General features: G+C 37.9%; 1 protein-coding gene across 1 annotated transcript in view; it reads right to left on the bottom strand.

Moving 5' to 3' along the window:
• SNX24 (sorting nexin 24) overlaps window positions 1–26817 on the bottom strand; it is a 569481-nt gene that overhangs the window by 47276 nt on the left and 495388 nt on the right. The window contains exon 4 of the mRNA XM_053701609.1: window positions 17733–17827. Coding sequence (XP_053557584.1) covers window positions 17733–17827 — 95 coding nt within the window. The remainder of the gene's footprint in view (window positions 1–17732; window positions 17828–26817) is intronic.

Raw genomic sequence — 26817 nt, 5'->3', positions numbered from 1 at the left:
TCCTGTGGGCCTCAGCTGAGAAACTCGATCTGCTTTCCTCAGATACACATTCCAAAACCTCTAGATAGTCAGATGAAATGGATGATCGTAAGGAACATCCGTTCCGGAATAGCACACTCAGCGATTGTGGATTGCTGCCAAGAGCCGTAGTGGGCCTCCACCCACCACCAAATTCTAGACCCTCCTGTTTACGCAGGAGGAACTCACTAACTCAGAAATAATCCACTCATCAAGAGGTCCCGACTGGCATGGACCCAGAAGACCAGACCTCAGAGCAAAATGCTCTACTGAAAAAAACAAACAAAGATAATTGGAAGGAAAATTCTGATCCCCATACCCCAGAAAACACTCTCACCCTGCTGACAGGGAAGAGACCAAGACAAAACTGCCCCGGGGGAACTAGGATAAAAATCCCCAACACCAGGAGATCTGGACCGAACACTGGAGAACGATTCCTCAACCGGTAATCCAAAAGGACTGCCAAGACAGAGACAAGAACCCAATGCTATGCCGAAGACTTAGCCTGGGCTCACCCACCACAGCGCCAACGAAGGCCTGAAAGTGAATTTGGAGGGCAAAACTCAATGAAGTAATTCTAACTTCATAAGCTCTAAGGCAAGGAGCCTTCCTGTCTGACAGACCAAGCCGCATTCAAAGGATCCAACCTGGTGCCAACACCAGAACTCAGGTCTAGGTCCACCTCTGAGGATGGAACCGGCAGGAAGCAAATCCCAAAGGTCTACTAGCAGACGCTGGAAAAGACAGAACTGCCAAGACTCAGGAGCCACCGCAAATCCTAGAAACAGGCTACTACCACATTAAACCGCAGATCCCTAAAAAAAAAAAAAAGTCACCAACAGTGTAATGACACTGCGAAGAGTACCGGGACAAGAATCCAAAAGTCACCTAGTCCAGAAAGACGGAATGAAAAAACTCAACTCCGGCCCCTAGGAACCTCGGACCCATATGATCCAGCATCAAGAGTCCATCCAGAAGAACCTAAGACAGATCTTGCCTGTCCTACGGTATAGATGGACCTGCTCTGCCTGTACCAGAATAACTAGAAAGAGCTCCTTCTCTAGAGTAGAAGGGAAGAACAGACTTAACTATTACCCAAAACAGGTCCTGCCCGTCATCAAGGGTACAACACGTCTTGTCATAAAAAACAAACAAATGGCAAATTCTTAAGTTCTTGCAGTGCTAGGTAAACTGAGAATAAACAAAATAAAGAAAAACATAATTTATGTAAGAACTTACCTGATAAATTCATTTCTTTCATATTAGCAAGAAATGAATAACCACCCCAAAAAAAAGGGCGGGCCTCATGGACTCTTGCTAATATGAAAGAAATGAATTTATCAGGTAAGTTCTTACATAAATTATGTTTTCTTTCATGTAATTAAAAATGCTTTTTGGCGCCAAAAATGACGCCATATCCGGAACGCCGACATTTTTGGTGCAAAAGTGCGTCAAAAAATGACGCAACTTCCGGCGACACGTATGACGCCGGAAACAGAAAAGATTTTTTGCGCCAAAAAAGTCTGCGCCAAGAATGACGCAATAAAATGAAGCATTTTCAGCCCCCGCGAGCCTAACAGCCCACAGGGAAAAAAAGTCAAATTTTTAAGGTAAGAAAAAATGATTGATTTAAATGCATTATCCCAAATATGAAACTGACTGTCTGAAAATAAGGAATGTTGAACATCCTGAGTCAAGGCAAATAAATGTTTGAATACATATATTTAGAACTTTATAAATAAAGTGCCCAACCATAGCTTAGAGTGTCACAGAAAATAAGATTGTAGAAAGCCAAACCAGTACTGAAACGAAAATCAGCAGAGGTAATGGTATATAAATAAGAGAATATCGTCGATCAGAAAAGGGAGGTAAGAGATGAATCTCTACGACCGATAACAGAGAACCTATGAAATAGACCCCGTAGAAGGAGATCACTGCATTCAAATAGGCAATACTCTCCTCACATCCCTCTGACATTCACTGCACGCTGAGAGGAAAACCGGGCTCCAACTTGCTGCGGAGCGCATATCAACGTAGAATCTAGCACAAACTTACTTCACCACCTCCATAGGAGGCAAAGTTTGTAAAACTGAATTGTGGGTGTGGTGAGGGGTGTATTTATAGGCATTTTGAGGTTTGGGAAACTTTGCCCCTCCTGGTAGGAATGTATATCCCATACGTCACTAGCTCATGGACTCTTGCTAATTACATGAAAGAAATAAGCTCCAAGGCTTAAATTTTTATCTCTAGGTAATCATCACCCTGAACAGAGACTTAGAAGCTTCCATCGGAAGACTCCAACTATCACGATCATCAAAGTCGATATAACCAAAAACAACCGAAGTGACAAAACTTCTTCCTAAAAAGAACCCCGAGCTCTAAAACAAAAACTATCCGAAACGGATTAGAAATGAAAATAGGTAAATGCACAAAAAGGGACATCAAAAGGGTGTGCAAACTAAAACAAACAGGTCCTGCCTGTTATACAACACAACCCCCCCATAGAGCTCGGGACTGGGATTTTATAAATATATACATATAGACGATGAAGAAGAGGATCGAAACCTCTCCACTCGTCTAATCAAGATCGTTATCTGATTTAGAGGACTGAGATCCACCTGACCGATCCGGACTGGGAACCTCTAACATCGCCAAAACCTCTCTCAGAAGTAAACATAGGCGTGCCATTCTAAATCTAAATGCCAAATCTTCCTCAATCGGAGGAGTCAAATCAGGCGACTCCGACCCCAGAGGTTCCACCTCTGAAGCCTCAGAGGGAACCGCTTCCCCAGATGACTGATCGGGTACAATCGTCATTTTACACAGTGGCCCATGGGTGGGAGAGCACGGATTAACCCTTCGCTTGCACGTAGCAGGAAGAGGCAAACTCGCTAAAGCCACAGAAAAGGCCATGGGAAAATGCGCAGTAACCTCTGGTGGAAAAAAAGTCTCCCTCAGACGAAGGAGTAATGGTACTTAGGGGAACTGCATGTGTAGGAGAAGTTTCAAGTGAACGCACCTCACGAGACGAAGAATCCTCAGAGGTAGACGGCTCAGTGGTCTCTAACATCTCAACATTGTTTGAAGAGAACACCCTATTGCTGCATTCCTTTAATAATTGAGTGGGCTGGTCTACCAGGGCCTCCTCACAATATACGCAGATATCAAAATCTGTATCAGAGGAATCCTCTAGAATATCAGAATCCTTCATTATATATATATATATATATATATATATATGTCTTCAGTCTAGCTTATACTTAAACTTTCATATTCTATCATAAACATAAAATACACTTACAAATATCCCACTCTAATGTTAATATGCCCTTCTTTATGGGCCATAAAAGCCAACTATACTGATTTCCATTCTCTTGTGGTCAGTCAAGTAGGTCTGGCCTGATCATGTCAGTGATCACAACCATATATTAGCCCCATTTCATAACTAAATGTGAATAAAAATCAATCAATTATTTAAAAAAAAAAAAAAAAAAACTGCCAAAATTAATGTAAATTAATATCAGTGTACCCTGAACAGGCTGTTTAACATGTTATTGCAGAGTTTAAATGATTAAACAGTAAAAGTAAAATAAACTTATTGAACAAGCTGTTTAAGGTCATTGAAAGCCAGAGAGGGTTGTATATCTGAAAGTGCATTGCAGCCCTCTTTGACAGTGCTAAAACAGTTTGTTTCATAAAAATAAAATAACACATTTGAAAAAGATATCTGTATTATGGCTCACTCACAGCTTGTGTACAGCATTCCACAGGACTTCTCTTCTTTCTCCCTCTTTGATGTCTCCCTGCAACCTTACAAGAAGCCCCTCCTCCACAGCACTGATAGAGTCAGAGACCTCTGCAGCATAGGCAGAGAGAACTTTTCTCTGACAGCTGATACTGAGCAGACACTTCTAAAATGTAACCCCACGCACTGGGAACCAAAGAAGAGTGCCAACAAATTTTAAATGAGGCAATGGCACCTCAGGCAGTTCCACCGTTTGCCTAAAACCAGCCCTGTTCCCAGCCCTGCCCACACAGGACACACGCTGCACTGCAGAGAAGCAGGAGCACTTCTGCCTTCCTGCTTAAAATTGCGCACGGCATGGGAACTACAATTACCATCATGCCGTGCACAAACTAAAGTGGGAAGGCAGCTGCAGCAATACATTACTTTATGTGATATGGGGGTAATAAAGTTAACAGTTGGGGACTGCCTCGGGCCCTCTAAATCCACAGGGCCCCTTACTGCATGATGGCGGCCCTGGCTGCACATATATGCCTCTTGTCTTTGGCTCACACAAGATGTTCAGCAAGCTCCCAATAGATCATTGCTGCTCCAGAGTCCTCAATAAAAGATACCAAAATAATAAAGACATTTTAATAATAGCAGTATAGTCTAAAGTTATTTATCTTGGCCCTACCTAACTAATATTTACCAGGTGAGACTCCCTTTTTAGAATGGGCATGGACGGAAACAGACCACACCTCTTTTACCTATATGAAGATGACCTCACTTCCGCATCCCTCATTCCTTGTTCTGTTCATCATAGGATGGACCGAGCTGGACACCTTATTTGGACCTATTTGAAGTAACTATAGGTGGAGACTTTTTTAAGCAGGATTTTCCCATCAGACTACTCACTTCCTACGTACTCTCCAGGTGAGAGGAGACAATCCAGACTTGCTAGCCGCTGTCATTTTGTTAGCAAACCTATCTCTTTTGGAGTTTTTTTTTTTTTAATCTTATACAGTACTTTCTACTGAAGCCAATTAAGCACAGATATGTGCAGGGTTAACCTTTGAAAGCTGCTGTGTGACTTGTTCATTCCTCAGAATGTATTTTGCAGATAAAAGTTACAGGGCGCAAAATAAATAATTATACCACACTGTAATATGATATATATTGCAAAGTTTTTATATTACATATAATTAAACATTTTATATAAATTTCAAAGAGCTTACCAAAAACAAACAAAAAAACACCACAAATCCTCTCTTCTCCACCTGATACACAAATCATCTAGTTTTGTTTAGCCTTGTTCCCTATCCATTACATCATCTTATATATTTTTGTTTATTGTTGTCTTGTATATTTCATGAAGATATTGAATATAAACTGTTAAGTAAAAAAAACAAACATACAAAAAAACAAACATACAAAAAAAACTTGAATCACCACCATCTTAAACAAGTCTTGTTGACAGAAAGCCCATTATTTTATTTGTAAAGGAAAAAACAAAAAAAAACAAAAAACAGAGCTACTGAAAGGGATATTAAACAGAAAACATATGCAAGATATAATGATGAATTTAAAGGAAAGATAAGCCTGAGAATAAGATGATGATTTTTTTTTTTTTAATTATAATTATTATTATTATTATCGGTTATTTGTAGAGCGCCAACAGATTCCGCAGCGCTAATAATCTTGTTTAAATAAATTTGTAGATATAAGTGTGAAGTTATAGTTTCTATAAAGTAATTTAGTTTCCATATAGTAATGGGCACCGCCATGTTGTAACCAAGCTTTTGCCTTTATCAATCTCTTCTGCTGAGGACATTTAAAGACAGAATAAAAGAGAGTGTGCAAACAAGGCTGTGTGGAATAACATAATTTATGTAAGAACTTACCTGATAAATTCATTTCTTTCATATTAGCAAGAGTCCATGAGCTAGTGACGTATGGGATATACATTCCTACCAGGAGGGGCAAAGTTTCCCAAACCTCAAAATGCCTATAAATACACCCCTCACCACACCCACAATTCAGTTTATCGAATAGCCAAGAAGTGGGGTGTTAAGAAAGGAGCGAAAGCATCAAAAATAAGGAATTGGAATAATTTTGCTTTATACAAAAAAATCATAATCACCACAAAAAAGGGTGGGTCTCATGGACTCTTGCTAATATGAAAGAAATTAATTTATCAGGTAAGTTCTTACATAAATTATGTTTTCTTTCATGTAATTAGCAAGAGTCCATGAGCTAGTGACGTATCGGATAGCAGATACCCAAGATGTGGAACTTCCACGCAAGAGTCACTAGAGAGGGAGGGATAAAATAAAGACAGCCAATTCCGCTGAAAAAGATCCACAACCCAAATCAGAAAAATGAAATAATAAGCAGAAGAATCAAACTGAAACAGCTGCCTGAAGTACTTTTCTACCAAAAACTGCTTCAGAAGAAGAGAAAACATCAAAATGATAGAATTTAGTAAAAGTATGCAAAGAAGACCAAGTTGCTGCTTTGCAAATCTGATCAACAGAAGCTTCATTCTTAAAAGCCCAGGAAGTAGAAACTGACCTAGTAGAATGAGCCGTAATCCTTTGAGGCGGGGACTTACCCGACTCCACATAAGCATGATGAATCAAAGACTTTAACCAAGATGCCAAAGAAATGGCAGAAGCCTTCTGACCTTTCCTGGAACCAGAAAAGATAAAAAATAGACTAGAAGTCTTTCTGAAACCTTTAGTAGCTTCAACATAATATTTCAAAGCTCTAACCACATCCAAAGAATGTAAAGATCTCTCCAGAGAATTCTTAGGATTAGGACATAATGAAGGGACAACAATTTCTCTACTAATATTGTTAGAATTCACAACTTTAGGTAAAAATTTAAATGAAGTCCGCAACACCGCCTTATCCTGATGAAAAATCTGAAAAGGAGATTAACAAGAAAGAGCAGATAACTCAGAAACTCTAGCAGAAGAGATGGCCAAAAGGAACAAAACTTTCCAAGAAAGTAATATCCAGAGAATGCATAGGTTCAAACGGAGGAGCCTGTAAAGCCCTCAGAACCAAATTAAGACTCCAAGGAGGAGAGATTGACTTAATAACAGGCTTGATACGAACCAAAGCCTGTACAAAACAATGAATATGAGGAAGATTAGCAATCTTTCTGTGAAAAAGAACAGAAAGAGCAGAGATTTGTCCTTTCAAGGAACTTGCAGACAAACCCTTATCCAAACCATCCTGAAGAAACTGTAAAATTCTAGGAATTCTAAAAGAATGCCAAGAGAATTTATGAGAAGAACACCAAGAAATGTAAGTCTTCCAGACTCGGTAATAAATCTTCCTAGATACAGATTTACGAGCCTGCAACATAGTATTAATCACTGAGTCAGAGAAACCTCTATGAGTAAGAATCAAGCGTTCAATCTACATACCTTCAAATTTAATGATTTGAGATCCTGATGGAAAAATGGGCCTTGAGATAGAAGGTCTGGCCTTAACGGAAGTGTCCAAGGTTGGCAACTGGCCATACGAAGGAGATCCGCATACCAAAACCTCTGAGGCCATGCTGGAACCACCAGCAGTACAAACGAACGCTCCATTAGGATTTTGGAAATCACTTTTGGAAGAAGAACTAGAGGCGGAAAGATATAATCAGGTTGATAATTCCAGTGAAGCGACAACGCGTCCACTGCTTCCGCCTAAGGATCCCTGGATCTGGACAGATACCTGGGAAGTTTCTTGTTTAGATGAGAGGCCATCAGATCTATTTCTGGAAGTCCCCAGATTTGAACAATCTGAAGAAATACCTCTGAGTGAAGAGACCATTCGCCCGGATGTAGCGTCTGGCGACTGAGATAATCCGCTTCCAAATTGTCTATACCTGGGATGTGAACCGCAGAGATTAGACAAGAGCTGGATTCCGCCCATACAAGTATCCGAGATACTTCTTTCATAGCCTGAGGACTGTGAGTCCCTCCTTGATGATTGACATACGCCACGGTTGTGACATTGTCTGTCTGAAAACAAATAAATGATTCTCTCTTCAGAAGAGGCCAGAACTGAAGAGCTCTGAAAATCACACGGAGTTCCAAAATGTTGATTGGTAATCTCGCCTCCTGAGATTCCCAAACCCCCTGCGCTGTCAGAGATCCCCATACAGCTCCCGAACCTGAAAGACTTGCATCTGTTGAGAGCACAGTCCAGGTTGGACGAACAAAAAAGAGGCCCCTTGAATTAAACGATGGTGATCCAACCACCAAGTCAGAGAAGAACGAACTATGGGATTTAAGGATATTAATTGTGATATCTTTGTATAATCCCTGCACCATTGGTTCAGCATACAAAGCTGAAGAGGTCTCATGTGAAAACGAGCAAAAGGGATCGCGTCCGATGCAGCAGTCATGAGACCTAGAATTTCCATGCACAAAGCTACCGAAGGGAACGATTGAGACTGAAGGTTTCGACAAGCTGAAACTAATTTCAGACATCTCTTTTCTGTTAGAGACAAAGTCATGGACACTGAATCTATTTGGAAACCCAAAAAGCTTACCTTTGTCTGAGGAATCAAGGAACTCTTTGGTAAATTGATCCTCCAACCATGTCTTTGAAGAAACAACACAAGTTGATTCGTATGAGATTCTGCAAAATGTAAAGACTGAGCAAGTACCAAGATATCGTCCAAATAAGGAAATACCGCAATACCCTGTTCTCTGATTACAGAGAGAAGGGCACCGAGAACCTTTGAAAAGATCCTTGGAGCTGTTGCTAGGCCAAACGGAAGAGCAACAATGCTTGTCTAGAAAAGAGAATCTCAGGAACTGATAGTGATCTGGATGAATTGGAATATGAAGATATGCATCCTGTAAGTCTATTGTAGATATATAATGCCCTTGCTGAACAAAAGGCAGAATAGTCCTTATAGTCACCATTTTGAATGTTGGTATTCTTACATAACGATTCAATATTTTTAGATCCAAAACTGGTCTGAAGGAATTCTCCTTCTTTGGTACAATGAATAGATTTGAGTAAAACCCCAGACCCTGTTCCAGAACTGGAACTGACATAATTACCCCAGCTGACTCTAGGTCTGAAACACATTTCAGAAACGCCTGAGCCTTTACTGGGTTTACTGGGATGCGTGAGAGAAAAAATCTTCTCACAGGCGGCCTTACCTTGAAACCTATTCTGTACCCTTGTGAAACAATGTTCTGAATCCAAAGACTGTGAATCGAATTGATCCAAACATCTTTGAAAAATCGTAACCTGCCCCCTACCAGCTGTGCTGGAATGAGGGCCGCACCTTCATGCGGATTTAGGGGCTGGTTTTGACTTTCGAAAAGGCTTGGATTTATTCCAGACTGGAGAAGGTTTCCAAACGGAAACTGTTCCTTTAGGGGAAGGGTCAGGCTTTTGTTCCTTATTCTGACGAAAGGAACGAAAACGATTAGCAGCCCTATATTTACCTTTAGATTTTTTCTCCTGAGGCAAAAAGGCTCCCTTCCCCCCAGTAACAGTTGAAATTATTGAATCCAACTGTGAACCAAATATTTTATTACCTTGGAAAGAAAGAGAAAGCAATGTTGACTTAGAAGTCATATCTGCATTTCAAGATTTATGCCATAAAGCTCTTCTAGCTAAAATAGCTAAAGACATATACCTGACATCAACTCTAATGATATCAAAAATGGCATCACAAACAAAGTTATTAGCAAAGTTTAACAATGCTATAAGCATTATGGTCTGACACTTGTTGCGCTAAAGCCTCCAACCAAAAAGTGGAAGCTGCAGGAACATCAGCCAAAGAAATAGCAGGCCTAAGAAGATTACCTGAACATAAATAAGCCTTCCTTAGAAAGGATTCAAGCTTCCTATCTAAAGGATCCTTAAACGAAGTACTATCTGCCGTAGGAATAGTAGTACGTTTAGCAAGAGTAGAGATAGCCCCATCAACTTTGGGGATTTTCTCCCAAAACTCTAATCTGTCAGATGGCAAAGGGTACAATTTTTTAAACCTTGGTGAAGGAGTAAATGAAGTACCCAGACTATTCCATTCCCTAGAAATTACTTCTGAAATAGCATCAGGAACTGGAAAAACGTCTGGAATAACTACATGAGGTTTAAAAACTGAATTTAAACGCTTATTAGTTTTAATATCAAGAGGACTAGACTCCTCCATATCTAATGCAATCAACACTTCTTTAAGTAAAGAACGAATAAACTCCATCTTAAATAAATATGAAGATTTATCAGTGTCAATATCTGAGGCAGAATCTTCTGAACCAGAGAGATCCTCATCAGAAATAGATAAGTCAGAATGATGGCGGTCATTTAAAAATTCATCTGAAATATGAGAAGTTTTAAAAGACCTTTTAGGTTTACTGGAAGGAGGAATAACAGACAGAGCCTTCCTAATAGAATTAGAAACAAATTCTCTTACATTAACAGGAACATCCTGAACATTAGATGTTGAAGGAACAACAACAGGTAATGGATTATTACTAATGGAGACATTATCTGCGTTAGAAAGTTGATGACAACTAACACAAACTACAGCCGGAGGAACAGTTACCAAAAGTTTACAACAAATGCACTTAGCTTTGGTAGAACCAACATCAGGCAGCGTCTTTCCATAAGTAGATTCTGATCCAGGGTCAGGTTGTGACATCTTGCAATATGTAATAGAAAAAACAACATATAAAGCAAAATTATCAAATTCCTTAAATGACAGTTTCAGGAATGGGAAAAAATGCAAAACAAACAAGCCTCTAGCAACCAGAAGCAACAAAAAAATGAGACTGAAATAATGTGAAAAAAACTGGCGCCAAAAACGACGCCCTCATTTTTGACGCAAAAAAAGTCTGTAACACACATGCGTCAAAAATGATGCAACCACGTGAAAACTTCCGGCGTCAACTATGGCGCCGGAAATTATGAAATTTTGCGTCAAAAAAGGTTGCGCCAAACATGACGCAATAAATTAAAGCATTTTCTGCCCCCGTGAGCCTAACAGCCCGCAAGGAAAAAACATAATTTATGTAAGAACTTACCTGATAAATTCATTTCTTTCATATTAGCAAGAGTCCATGAGCTAGTGACGTATGGGATATACATTCCTACCAGGAGGGGCAAAGTTTCCCAAACCTCAAAATGCCTATAAATACACCCCTCACCACACCCACAAATCAGTTTAACGTATAGCCAAGAAGTGGGGTGATAAGAAAAAAGTGTGAAAGCATAAAAAATAAGGAATTGGAATTGTGCTTTATACAAAAAAATCATAACCACCACAAAAAGGGTGGGCCTCATGGACTCTTGCTAATATGAAAGAAATGAATTTATCAGGTAAGTTCTTACATAAATTATGTTTTCTTTCATGTAATTAGCAAGAGTCCATGAGCTAGTGACGTATGGGATAATGACTACCCAAGATGTGGATCGTCCAAGCGAGAGTCATTAGAGAAGGAGGGATAAAATAAAGACAGCCAATTCCGCTGAAAATAATCCACACCCAAATAAAGTTTAAATCTTATAATGAAAAAAACTGAAATTATAAGCAGAAGAATCAAACTGAAACAGCTGCCTGAAGTACTTTTCTACCAAAAACTGCTTCAGAAGAAGAAAACACATAAAAATGGTAGAATTTAGTAAAAGTATGCAAAGAAGACCAAGTGGCTGCTTTGCAAATCTGATCAACTGAAGCTTCATTCCTATACGCCCAGGAAGTAGAAACTGACCTAGTAGAATGAGCTGTAATCCTTTGAGGCGGAGTTTTACCCGACTTGACATAGGCATGATGAAACAAAGATTTTAACCAAGATGCCAAAGAAATGGCAGAAGCCTTCTGACCTTTCCTAGAACCGGAAAAGATAACAAATAGACTAGAAGTCTTTTGGAAATCCTTAGTAGCTTCAACATAATATTTCAAAGCTCTAACTAAATCCAAAGAATGCAACGAGTTTTCCTTAGAATTCTTAGGATTAGGACATAATGAAGGAACCACAATTTCTCTACTAATGTTGTTAGAATTCACAACCTTAGGTAAAAATTTAAAAGAAGTTCGCAACACCGCCTTATCCTGATGAAAAATCAGAAAAGGAGACTCACAAGAAAGAGCAGATAATTCAGAAACTCTTCTAGCAGAAGAGATGGCCAAAAGAAACAAAACTTTCCAAGAAAGTAATTTAATGTCCAACGAATGCATAGGTTCAAACGGAGGAGCTTGAAGAGCCCCCAGAACCAAATTCAAACTCCAAGGAGGAGAGATTGACTTAATAACAGGTTTTATACGAGCCAAAGCTTGTACAAAACAATGAATATCAGGAAGACTAGCAATCTTTCTGTGAAAGAGAACAGAAAGAGCAGAGATTTGACCTTTCAAGGAACTTGCAGACAAACCTTATCCAAACCATCCTGAAGAAACTGTAAAATTCTAGGAATTCTAAAAGAATGCCAAGAAAAATGAAGAGAAAAACACCAAGAAATGAAAATCTTCCAGACTCGATAATATATCTTCCTAGATACAGTTTTACGAGCCTGTAACATAGTATTAATCACAGAGTCAGAGAAATCTCTATGATTGAGAATCAAGCGTTCAATCTCCATACCTTCAAATTTAAGGATTTGAGAACCTGATGGAAAAAAAGGACCTTGCGATAGAAGGTCTGGTCTTAACGGAAGAGTCCACGGTTGGCAAGTGGCCATCCGGACAAGATCCGCATACCAAAACCTGTGAGGCCATGCTGGAGCCACCAGCAGAATAAATGAACGTTCCTTTAGAATCTTGGAAAAAGAACTATAGGCGGAAAGATATAAGCAGGATGATACTTCAAAGGAAGCGACAATGCATCCACTGCTTCCGCCTGAGGATCCCTGGATCTGGACAGATACCTGGGAAGCTTCTTGTTTAGATGAGAAGCCATCAGATCTATTTCTGGAAGTCCCCATATTTGAACAATCTGAAGAAATACCTCTGGGTGAAGAAACCATTCGCCCGGATGTAGTGTTTGGCGACTGAGATAATCCGCTTCCCAATTGTCTATACCTGGGATATGAACCGCAGAAATTAGATAGGAGCTGGATTCTGCCCATAAAAGTATTCGAGAGACTTCTTTCATAGCCAGAGGACTGTGAGTTCCTCCTTGATGATTGACATATGCCACGGTTGTGACATCGTCCGTCTAGAAACAAATGAACGACTCTCTCTTTAGAAAAGGCCACGACTGAAGAGCTCTGAAAATTGCACGGAGTTCCAAAAATGTTGATGGTTAATCTCACCTCCTGAGATTCCCAAACCCCTTGTGCTGTCAGAAACCCCCATACAGCTCCCCAACCTGTCAGATTTGCATCTGTTGAGATCACAGTCTCGGTTGGAGGAACAAAAAGAAGCCCCCTGAACTAAACGATGGTGATCTGTCCACCACGTCAGAGAGTGTCGAACAATCGGTTTTAAAGATATTAATTGAGATATCTTTGTATAATCCCTGCACCACTGGTTCAGCATACAGAGCTGAAGAGGTTGCATGTGAAAACGAGCAAAGGGAATCGCGTCCAATGCAGCAGTCATAAGACCTAGAATTTCCATGCATAAGGCTACCGAAGGGAATGATTGAGACTGAAGGTTTCGATAAGCTGAAACCAATTTCAGACGCCTCTTGTCTGTCAGAGACAGAATCAAGAACACTGAATCTATCAGGAAACCTAAAAAGGTTTACCCTTGTCTGAGGAATCAAACGAACTTTTTGGAAAATTGATCCTCCAACCATGTTCTTGAAGAAACAACACTTATAAAAGACTGGAAAGGTTCTTTCTAGAGTAAATGAGCAAAGGGAATTGAATCCAATGCTGTGGCCATAAGACCTAAAACTTCTATGCATATATAGCAACGGAAGGAAATAATAGAGACTAAAGGTACCGATAGACGGATCCCAATAACATTATCCCTTGTCTGATAGAGACAAGGACAGTGACACAAACTATCTGGAAACCTAAAAAAAGGTGACCCTTGTGTGAGGAATCAAGAGCTTTAGAAAAGAAGATCCTCTAACTATATCCTGAAGAGTAAGTAAATCATATGAGATTCCGCATCCTCAGAAAATAATCTGAATGAAAACAGAAAAATGAAAATATGCATTTATTGTATCTAATGAAAACAAATAATGCTATCAAAGACCATAAAAAGGCAAAATAGTTTGAATAAAACTCCAAACCTGGTTCCTCAAAAGAAACTGGAAGAAATACCCCAGAAGATTCCAGGTCTGAGCAGCGCTTGAACCCCATGGGTGCCCAGCCATGCTTCAACAGTACCCAAAATATATAGGACAGAAACACAGTTAAAGAAAGTGTTAGCTTTGCTGGAATAAAATCAAAGAAATTTGGACAAAATAAATTTCAAAGAAGCCTTAACCTGCCCCTTACCAGCCAAGCTGGAATACGGCACGTACATCGCAAAATTAGGGAGCTGATTTCGAACTCCAATTATAGACATGTTACTTGGGAAAGAACTCAGGAATTCGTTCCTTAATAAGAACAACCAAACTAGTATAAGCTTAAAGTTTTAGTCTTAGAACTCAACCTTGAAGCCCAGAGTAACAGTTAAGAATTGAATCCAATTATAAAACAAATAATTGATTATCTTAGAACAAAGGAAATATGGATTTTTTTTTTAAAAAAATCACAAAATTCTTCTAGCTAAAAAAGCTAAAGACATAGATTAACCCTCATTTGCGAAAATATTCAATAAAATGAAGACACAAATGAAATTATTAGCATGATAGTCCAGTTTAAAAGACCAGCCAATACAGTGGACTTGCATAATCAAAAAATGCAAAACAACAAGACAAATACAACAGCACATAGTCTATTAAATGTTGTCCCTTTAACAATGCTAAAATAAATCATAATCTGATACTTGATCTTAAAGTAAACAGAGAAAATGAAGCAATTGCAATATCCAAATAAATCACAGGACCAAGAAAAGTACCTGAAACTAAATAATTTTCCATAAATAAGATACAACTATCTAATGGAAAATAAATACTATTTTGCTATAGAAACAATAGCATAATTCGTAGAATTAGAGATAGCCCCAATAAATTGGAGAACCCTCCAAACTGAGTTTAACTGCTGGCAAAGAATATAGTTTAAAACCTTTGAAGAAGGAATAAAAGAAAATTCTCAGCCTATTCCATTCCCTAGTATAGGGAATTGGAAAGAAAACCTCTAAAGAAATAAATAGGCAGAAATAATGTCAGCTAGTCTTAAAGAACTAGTTACCTTAATATCCAAAATAATCAACACCTTTTCAACAAATAACAAATGTACTTTAATAATTGAAAAATAATAAAAAAGTAGATTTGTTAGTGTCAATATCTGATGACGAAAATTTCTGAAAAAAACATCATCAGAGAAGGATAAATCAGTATGTTGTTGGTCATTTGAAACTTCAATAATTAAAAAAGAAGTGAAAAAGACCTAAAAATTTTATTAGAAGGCACGAAGTCAGACAAAGCCTTTAACATAGAATCAGAAAAATATTTCTTATAAGTCTTCTAAATATTTCTTGTAAGAAAAGAAAATATATAAAGCATAAATACTAATGGATTCCGCATGTAAAAGTATAACATAGTATCTTATTACAAACCATAGCTAAAGATAAACATTTATAACATTTAAAATAAATGAACTTAGCTTTGGTAGAACTGAAACTCAGTTAAGCGTTTTTCCAAAAGTGGCTTCTGATTCAGAGTCCATTTGAGACATCTTGCAATATGTAATAGAAAAAACAACATATAAAGCAAAATTGATCAAATTCCTTAAATGACAGTTTCAGGAATAGGAAAAAAAAATGCCAATGAACAAGCTTCTAGCAACCAGAAGCAATAAATAATGAGACTTAAATATTGTGGATACAACAATGACGCTCGAATCTTTTAGCGCCAAAAAAGCCGCCCACATTATTTTGTGCCAAAAATGGCGCCACATCCGGTAACGCCGACATTTTTTGGCGCAAAAACGTAAAAAAAATGACGCAACTTCCGGCGACACGTATGACGCCGGAAATGACAAGAAAATTTTTGCGCCAAGAAAGTCCGCGCCAAGAATGACGCAATAAAATAAAGCATTTTCAGCCCCCGCGAGCCTAACAGCCCACAGGAAAAAAAGTCAAATTTTAAGGTAAGAAAAAAATTGATTTATTCATATGCATTATCCCAAATATGAAACTGACTGTCTGAAAATAAGGAACGTTGAACATCCTGAATCAAGGCAAATAAATGTTTAAACACATATATTTAGAACTTTATATAAAAGTGCCCAACCATAGCTTAGAGTGTCACAAAAATAAGACTTACTTACCCCAGGACACTCATCTACATGTAGTAGAAAGCCAAACCAGTACTGAAACGAGAATCAGTAGAGGTAATGGTATATATAAGAGTATATCGTCGATCTGAAAAGGGAGGTAAGAGATGAATCTCTACGACCGATAACAGAGAACCTATGAAATAGACCCTGTAGAAGGAGATCATTGAATTCAAATAGGCAATACTCTATTCACATCCCTCTGACATTCACTGCACGCTGAGAGGAAAACCGGGCTCCAACCTGCTGCGGAGCGCATATCAACGTAGAATCTAGCACAAACTTACTTCACCACCTCCACAGGAGGCAAAGTTTGTAAAACTGATTTGTGGGTGTGGTGAGGGGTGTATTTATAGGCATTTTGAGGTTTGGGAAACTTTGCCCCTCCTGGTAGGAATGTATATCCCATACGTCACTAGCTCATGGACTCTTGCTAATTACATGAAAGAAAAGTCAATTTGAAATTTTCAAGGTAAGAAAAAATATTTATTCAAATGCATTTTCCCAAAAAATGAAACTGACAGTCTGAAAGAAGGAATACTGATTATCCTGAATCAAGGCAAATATAAGTTTAAAACATATATTTAGAACTTTACATATAAAGTGCCCAACCATAGCTTTGAGTGTCATAAATAGAAATAAGATTTACTTACCCCAAGACACTCATCTACATATAGTAGATAGCCAAACCAGTACTGAAACGAGAATCAGTAGAGGTAATGGTATATAAGAGTATATTGTCGATCTGAAAAGGGAGGTAGGAGAAGAAATCTCTACGACCGATAACAGAGAACCTATGAAATAGATCCCCTAGAGGAAGACCATGGTATTCAAATAGGCAATACTCTCTTCACATCCCTCTGACATTCACTGCACTCTGAGAGGAAAACCAAGCTTCAGCCTGCTGCGAAGCGCATATCAACGTAGAAATCTAGCACAAACTTACTTCACCACCTCCATGGGAGGCAAAGTTTGTAAAACTGAATTGTGGGTGTGGTGAGGGGTGTATTTATAGGCATTTTGAGGTTTGGGAAACTTTGCCCCTCCTGGTAGGAATGTATATCCCATACGTCACTAGCTCATGGACTCTTGCTAATTACATGAAAGAAATAGGATTGTTAATGTAAATCTAACAGGGTTTCCAGGCAGCCTTGTTTGCACACTCTTTTATTGCCTGTTTTATAACTGTCTCTTTTATTGTTCTCAGCAGATAGATAAGGGGAAAACCCTAATATTAGGGCACCATTACTTTACAAAAACTGGAACTTAGAAAACAACAATTTTAAAAGTTAAATTACAAGAATATTTGACAAAATAAAAAATGAAAGTATACTGATTTTTTTTTTTTTACTACACATTTTTATATTACAAACTCAAACAGTTTAATGTCCCATTAAATAAAGAAGAGATGTCAAAGTTCTCTAATGCATTTCACAGATTTCTCTAGTCTAGGACAATCTAGGTCATGGTACACTTTAATATAGGAAGGGACACAGGGCATAGAAAGGAAATAGAGGGCTACAGTGAGAATTTAGTTTGTTTTCTTTACGCATTATCACAAACACTACAATAAGGATCTAATATGGATTAGTAGCTTCTATGCATAGCAGCTAACAAAAATACTTACCCACAACTTTCCGCCTTTGGTAGTGAAGGCATATGTCGAACGTTGAGAAAATCAAGAAATATTTTCGGGAGATCTTCATTTTCAAAAACGATGGTCTGCAAATATGTATAGAAAAAATATTGTGAAATGAAGTAAAACAGCTGTACTAATAGAAACATATTAAACAGAATTTTTCATGATTAAGCACGATTGATCTTACATTTAACAGGTTACACAAGCTGCTGTAGATTTATGAAGATTAATAAATGCCTCAGGTGAACAATACGTTTAAACCCAGAGTATCAGAGTTCTCTCTTTCATTATGAACTTTTATCTCATGTTTTGAAGTGAAAGGAAAACAAAATGTTCAGTTTCAACGGCTGTGGCTATTCCATTACTCAGCCTTGATGGAATCCAATCCATCACGGAGCTCAGAAAAAGGAAATCTCCTGTGGATTCAGCGACTTACTCTGGTTTTATTAATGCACGATTTAGGAAATGCTAACAATGCGAGTTGTTTGTTTAACTTGACAGATCAGCTTATGATGCACTGGCCACGTCTAAAGTATATTTGATAACAACAGAAGACAGGCAGAGAACCGATGTCAAACTATTCACAGCTACAACAATCTTTCACAAGAATTAATAAAAACAAATTCTGTGTGGCTTTGTTCTGTTTTAATGACAAATCTGTAATAAGTATTACAAGATTAAAGTAATGTGATAAACTCATTTACATGGAAAATGTATGGTTTGTTTTTTTACTACAGTCTGCATGTTGTCTATATCAAATGAAAATCTACAAATACATGTCAGTGAATGAACAGCTTAGCTGGTTAATGACTACGTTTAGGTCATGGTGCACTATACTATCTGAGCAGAACTTGCAATTGTAAAGCTGCAAATTTTCACGAACTAAAAGAAAAATAATTTTCTGGTATTATAGCATTACTGCTCGCAAATAACTTTGCTTAAAGGGACATAAAACCCCCTAAAATTATGTCATGATTCAGATAGAGTGTAAAATTTTAAAAAAAAAAAAAAAACTTTCCAGTTTACTTCTATTATAAAATGTATTTAATTCTCTTGGTATCCTTTGTTGAAAAGCAGGCAGGGAGTAGTAGGAGTGTGCACATATCCAGAGCAAAATATGGCAGCAGTTTTATAACGGTGTTATACATTTGCAAGAACAGTAGGTGGCAGCAGTGTTTCCTCTATCTCTTCTACAAATAATACTATGAGAACAAAGCAAATTTTAGGTATGTACAAAATTCGTTATTTGGATATTCGTTTTTTTAAAAACTCCACATGTGGATGTGGATAGCAGCATTCGGCAATTTTCAGTGCCAGATCTATTAGTATTAAAGTGCGACACACACACACAGATCTTTGTGTTTTGAATTTTAACACTCTTGTATCGGGCGCCAAAAAACAAAAATTCATGCTTACCTGATAAATATATTTATTTCATGGTGGTGAAATTAACTTCCTAGCCACTAGATGCAATCAGCCAATAGGATTGAGCTGGCATTGTATTGGCTGTTCCAATCAGCCACTTGAATGCAAGCTCAATTCTATTGGCTGATTGGATCAGCCAATAGGATTGAAGTTCAATCCTATTGGCTGATTGCATCAGCCAATAGGATTTTTTCTACCTTAATTCTGATTGGCTGATAGAATTCTATCAGCCAATCGCAATCTAAGGCACGCCATCTTGGATGACGTCACTTAAAGTGATATTCATTCCGAAGAAGACGTTGTTTGAAGAGGATGCTCTGCTCCGGATGTCTTGAAGGTGGAGCAGCTCTGCGTCGGAAGGATGAAGATAGAAGATGCCGTCAGGATGAAGACTTCTGCCCGTCTGGAGGACCACCTCTGCCAGATTCCTTGAGGACATCTTGCCGCTTGGATGAAGACTTCTCCCGGTAAGTGAATCTTCGGGGGTTAGTGTTAGGATTTTTTTAAGGGTGTATTGGGTGTGTTTATTTTTTAGGTTAGGGCTTTGGGCCTGCAATAGAGCTAAATGCCCTTTTAACAGCAATGCCCATCCAAATGCCCTTTTCAGGGCAATGGGGAGCTTAGGTTTTCTTTAGTTAGGATTTTATTTGGGGGGTGGGTTTTACTGTTGGGGGGTTGTTTGTATTTTATTTTTTTTTACAGGTAAAAGAGCCGATTTCTTTGGGGGCAATGCCCCGCAAAAGGCCCTTTTAAGGGCTATTGATAGTTTAGGCTTTTTTTTAATTTTTTTTTTATTTTGATAGGGCTACTAGATTAGGTGTAATTAGTTTAAAGATCTGTAATTTTTTTTTATTTTCTGTAAATTAGTGTTTTTTTTGTAATTTAGCCAATTGTTTTGAATTTAGTTAATTGTATTTAATTTAGGGAATTTATTTAATCGTAGTGTAGTGTTAGGTGTTATTGTAACTTAGGTTAGGTTTTATTTTACAGGTAAATTTGTATTTATTTTAGCTAGGTAGTTAGTAAATAGTTAATAACTATTTAATAACTATTCTACCTAGTTAAAATAAATACAAACTTGCCTGTAAAATAAAAATAAACCCTAAGATGGCTACAATGTAACTATTAGTTATATTGTAGCTATCTTAGGTTTTATTTTATAGGTAAGTATTTAGTTTTAAATAGGAATAATTTAGTTAATAATAGTAATTTTATTTAGATTTAAATTATATTTAAGTTAGGGGGTGTTAGGGGTTAGACTTAGATTTAGATTTAGGGGTTAATACATTTAATATAGTGGCGGCGATGTCCGGAGCAGCAGATTAGGGGTTAATAAGTGTAGGTAGGTTGCGGCGACATTGGGGGCGGGAGATTAGGGGTTAATAAATATAATGTAGGTGTCGTGATGTTGGGGGCAGCAGATTAGGGGTTAATAAGTATAATGTAGGTGGCGGCGGTGTCCGGAGTGGCAGATTAGGTGTTAATAAGAATAATGTAGGTGTCGGCGATGTCAGGGGCGGCAGATTAGGGGTTAATAAGTTTAAGATTAGGGGTGTTTAGACTTGGGGTTCATGTTAGGGTGTTAGGTGTAAACATAACTTTAGTTTCCCCATAGGAATCAATGGGGCTGAGTTACTGAGATTTACGCTGCTTTTTTGCAGGTGTTAGAATTTTTCTCAGCCGGCTCTCCCCATTGATGTCTAGGGGGAATTGTGCACGAGCACGTATAACCAGCTCAGTGCTGGTATTGAAGTGCAATATGGAGCTCAATTTTGCTCTATGCTCACTTCTTGCCTTTTAACGCAGGGTTTGTAAAAACCTGTAATACCAGCGCTGCAGGTAAGTGAGCGGTGAGAAAAAACTGCACGGTAGCACCGCATAGCTCATAACGCAAAACTCGTAACTGGCCGTTAGTTAGTAAAACAGCCTTATTGATGAAATATTAGATAAGGAGGTCCACAAGATACAGTTTACAATTCTGATACATAAAAAATAAATTGCAAGCAAAAAATAAAAACTTCCAATAAAGACATTTTATATCCAGAGAATGCATTGGTTCAAATGGTGGAGCTTGCAAAATTGTAAGAACCAAATATAAAGCTGATGGGGGAAAAAGGTTTAATTACTGGACGACTGTAGTTTTACACAATTTATCAAAGGCCAGAGGGGCAAAACGCGTCAGTATCTCATGAGAGCTATTGCGGGCTCTTTTTTAAGGGAAAGGAGTTGTTGTTGAGTTACTAAATTGGAGCATATATATTCTTAAAAAACATATCGCTTCACCTAATTCTATTTGTGGCTAGTACTTAGATACAATCTGAACATATCACTGCTGTTAGAGGTCTTGGCATATTTAGTAGACGTGTACTGTGGTTACTAACTCCCATTAGGCGCTTAATGTGAAGCGCTGATGGCCGTTATATTTAACAATAACAATTTTTGCAAATAACCCAACGCTCAATACTTGATATGTGTTAACACCAGTAAACAAGGCTACAGATATTAGTCATATCAGTAGGATTATGAGGAGAATTGCTTATTTATAATATATATATATATATATATATATATATATATATATATATATATATATAGACAAATCGCTTGATCAGTGACACTCTGCACTGCAGTGCTAACTCTGTCAAATAGAGATCGATTATAGTAAACTTTACATAGTATTAAGATACTGCAGTAAATGCTGCCAGCAATAACAACTACATTTGCATAATTTTCTTGAGCAGGACTGCTCCAGATATGTTTGGGAATAGTATTTGCTAAGTGATCTGGCAGCATTTGATTGCAGTGGCAACTTAAATTATTTATACTAATAATATTTCTATTTACAGCCTAGTATTAGCGTTGGTAATTTTACCCTCATTATTAGCTTTCAATACTGGTGTTACTCCCACCTACACGACCAGACAACTGATATCTATCTTTACTATACAGGGAGTGCAGAATTATTAGGCAAGTTGTATTTTTGAGGATTAATTTTATTATTGAACAACAACCATGTTCTCAATGAACCCAAAAAACTCATTAATATCAAAGCTAAATAGTTTTGGAAGTAGTTTTTAGTTATAGCTATTTTAGGGGCATATCTGTGTGTGCAGGTGACTATTACTGTGCATAATTATTAGGCAACTTAACAAAAAACAAATATATACCCATTTCAATTATTTATTTTTACCAGTGAAACCAATATAACATCTCAACATTCACAAATATACATTTCTGACATTAAAAAACAAAACAAAAACAAATCAGTGACCAATATAGCCACCTTTCTTTGCAAGGACACTCAAAAGCCTGCCATCCATGGATTCTGTCAGTGTTTTGATCTGTTCACCATCAACATTACGTGCAGCAGCAACCACAGCCTCCCAGACACTGTTTTCCCTCCTTGTAAATCTCACATTTGATGATGGACCACAGGTTCTCAATGGGGTTCAGATCAGGTGAACAAGGAGGCCATGTCATTAGATTTTCTTCTTTTATACCCTTTCTTGCCAGCCACGCTGTGGAGTACTTGGACGCATGTGATGGAGCATTGTCCTGCATGAAAATCATGTTTTTCTTGAAGGATGCAGACTTCTTCCTGTACCACTGCTTGAAGAAGGTGTCTTCCAGAAACTGGCAGTAGGACTGGGAGTTGAGCTTGACTCCATCCTCAACCCGAAAAGGCCCCACAAGCTCATCTTTGATGATACCAGCCCAAACCAGTACTCCACCTCCACCTTGCTGGCATCTGAGTCGGACTGGAGCTCTCTGCCCTTTACCAATCCAGCCACGGGCCCATCCATCTGGCCCATCAAGACTCACTCTCATTTCATCAGTCCATAAAACCTTAGAAAAATCAGTCTTGAGATATTTCTTGGCCCAGTCTTGACGTTTCAGCTTGTGTGTCTTGTTCAGTGGTGGTCGTCTTTCAGCCTTTCTTACCTTGGCCATGTCTCTGAGTATTGCACACCTTGTGCTTTTGGGCACTCCAGTGATGTTGCAGCTCTGAAATATGGCCAAACTGGTGGCAAGTGGCATCTTGGCAGCTGCACGCTTGACTTTTCTCAGTTCATGGGCAGTTATTTTGCGCCTTGGTTTTTCCACACGCTTCTTGCGACCCTGTTGACTATTTTGAATGAAACGCTTGATTGTTCGATGATCACGCTTCAGAAGCTTTGCAATTTTAAGAGTGCTGCATCCCTCTGCAAGATATCTCACTATTTTTTACTTTTCTGAGCCTGTCAAGTCCTTCTTTTGACCCATTTTGCCAAAGGAAAGGAAGTTGCCTAATAATTATGCACACCTGATATAGGGTGTTGATGTCATTAGACCACACCCCTTCTCATTACAGAGATGCACATCACCTAATATGCTTAATTGGTAGTAGGCTTTCGAGCTTATACAGCTTGGAGTAAGACAACATGCATAAAGAGGATGATGTGGTCAAAATACTCATTTGCCTAATAATTCTGCACTCCCTGTATGACCCTAGATGGGGCCACTACACATGTGTTTAAGCATAACACTACACTAACACCACATCTTGTTTGTACTAATACATTATATCAACAGAGCTAGGTTGTTACTAACGCTGTAATCTTTAATTAAGTAACCAAATGTGGATGAACATACTATTAACAAATGGTAATTTGTGTAAACGATTGGGAAATATATTTACTTCTGTTTTTCCCCTAAAACTTAAGTGGTCATCAATACATCCTAGCATTACACTTGCATCCATTTATATTAATCTCTCATTTCACAATATGGATGAAATTGCATGGCTGATGTACCAATGTAATTTTATAGGGGGTCACTAGAGATTAGAGGATATACGTTGATACTATATCAGGTATACCTTTTTCTCATTCTCATCATTGTTCCATATATTAATCTAACCCTAACTGTCACAAAAGGTTATTTAACCACAAAGGCCAATTTGGTTATAATTTACTAGGGTTACTGTTATTACACCACTTCTTTCAAGGTTATTGTAAAATTTTACCCAATTTTATTGATTAACTAATAAAAGTATTTTACCCTCTCTTATCTTTTCTTTAACTTCTGCCTAGTAGTCAGGGCAGAGAGTGCTATAGCGCATTCTTTAGTGGGAATTCTCTCTTTTTCCCACATTCATTTCCAATAAACATAGCTGTGTGAAGCACCCCTCCCTATATTGTAACAAGTAATTACACTAACTATAGTGATACTGATAATTTTATTGGAAATTTGCCCCCCTTGTAGTGCCATTGCTTAAACTCAGCCTAAAAATAATCAGTAGATCTCCCCTCCAAAGGATCAGATGTAAGTTTCAGAATGCGCTAAAGAAAATGATATATAGTACTATGCACAGAATAGCCTAGCAGGTATAGATATACTGGTATATAACAGGCACTTAACAGAAGTTCAAGAAAATTTGCAGTGAATATTAACTGAAATAAATACACACACTTAAGAGAAAAAAAGTTTTGCTCAATTTGTCAGTCCCTTCCAGCTCTTTAAAGTTTTAAGAAAACTTACCCCCTCCACCACAGTACTGTGCTAAAAGTGTCTCACACTAAGGCATTAAAACTGGCGTCAAAAATATTAACCCCCGACTTCAAAAATGCTGAGAAGCGCATATCAACGTAGAAATCTAAGCACAAACTTACTTCACCACCTCCATAGGAGGCAAAGTTTGTAAAACTGAATTGTGGATGTGGAGAGGGGTGTATTTATAGGCATTTTGAGGTTTGGGAAACTTTGCCCCTCCTGGTAGGATTGTATATCCCATACGTCACTAGCTCATGGACTCTTGCCAATTACATGAAAGAAATGAAAATTTAATGCTGCTCCTAAGAGATGGAGGTATTAGAAGCTCTAACATGCGCCTAGTTAGAAATATCAGAATATGCAAACTAAAAAAACCTGCTTCATTATCAGGAGTGTTAAATATAACCTACAGAACTGGTGCATGCAAAATGAAAACTGGAGCTCGTAAAATACGTGTGTTAAAATAAATGAAGATTCACTGCTATGCCATCAGTGTATAATGTATTATTAAATGTATAGCATACAATTAATAAAGGTATGGGAAGCCATGAGTCCCCTAGCTATAAATTAAATTGGCCTGTGTAACATATTATAGAGAAAAAAGATGCTGGAGTCGCAATTGTAAATTGATTACAACTTTTATTTTCATCCGGTAAAACAGGTCACAAAAGTAACAGCCCTTCCATGGTGTACAAGCTTACGCGTTTCAGCAGTTATGCCGTAATCATAGCTTAATTACTCCCTCCTTACCTTGGGCTTAAAAAGGGGTTAAAAACAAACTATTGGTTGAGAGGCTGTGATCAGTTTAACTCTTTCTTAACTGGTATACTTGGTGTCTCTGTATATACTATGTTAGAGACCTATCTACGCTACCTGTAATAAGTGAGTGTATCAGTGCTCAGTGTGTGATATACTTAAATTGATCTATGTATTTATTTGCTTACTTAATTAAAGTGTACTCTTTATGGTGTCTAATTTACTCATCCTATGTGGGTCCTAGTATATATACTTAACTAAAGTACTTGACCCTTCTGCTGACCCTAAGGGTTCCTACATCACCTTTTTCATTATCCTATGTTTGTTCTTTTTATTTTTATTTTATTTATGTTTATGTTCTTTTTAGGATTCCTTCTTGTTGCAACCACTGCATATTCTTAATGTCAATAGTGTACTCCTATCACCTTTCATATTGAAAATAAAATCTAATTATATAATTCTCATTATTGATATCATTGTTGCTGTCCTAAACTAAAGGATTTTATCTTTAGGGACCTATAAGCAGTTAATCCTGCTGAGTAATTTAAAATAGTGGGAATTATTTGGACATATAGCCTTGTTTAGTCTAAGTCTTCAATGTGACATTATATGTAATTGAACTGTTTTAGATCCAATGATTAATGAGATCGTAAGCTGAATTAAGTCCTGTGGGGTATCTTGTCTTTAACTTAAAGATCCAGAAGACTTCTTTTTTTGCAAGTACGGATTTTCTGTCCCCACCCCTTCGCCCAGCTTCCACTGTTTCTATTATTGTCCATTTAAAGTGTTTACTATCCTTGTTATGGAACAATTTGAAATGCTGGACGAGTGGGGTGGTCAGAGAGCCCGCTTTGATGTCCAACAAATGTTCCCTAATCCGCTCCCTTGTCTCTCTTGTAGTCATGCCCACATATTGTAGGTTACACATGACACAACCTGCTAGGTAAATCACAAAACTGTTTCTGCAATTCATGCACTGTTTGTGATTAAAAAGTGCATTGGTGGCACTGCATCTGAATCCCTCTCCTATTAGGAGATATTCACATGCTTTGCAAGATTGGTTACTGCACCTATAAAATCCTTTGAACCGGAGCCAGGAGCTGTTTTGCTCCCTCCGTGTATTTTTTAATTGTGTCGGAGCTAATAGATTACCCATTGTGACTCCCTTCCTAAATGAGCATTTACAACCCTTTTCCACCACATCTGCTAGTGCGTTGTCCGCAGCTAGCAATTTATAATGTTTTCTTATTATTTGACAAATTTTGTTGTATTGGGTACTGTAGTCTGTTACAAAATATGTTTTTCATCCCTTGTCTCTTTTTGGTTCTGTTTTCTCTAGTAACTTTCTTCTATTGCAGGA

Source organism: Bombina bombina, chromosome 2, assembly GCF_027579735.1.
Source record: "Bombina bombina isolate aBomBom1 chromosome 2, aBomBom1.pri, whole genome shotgun sequence".
Classification (NCBI taxonomy): Eukaryota; Metazoa; Chordata; class Amphibia; order Anura; family Bombinatoridae; genus Bombina; species Bombina bombina.
The sequence above is the reverse complement of the archived record's forward strand: the minus strand, read 5'-3'. Positions and strand labels throughout refer to the sequence as shown.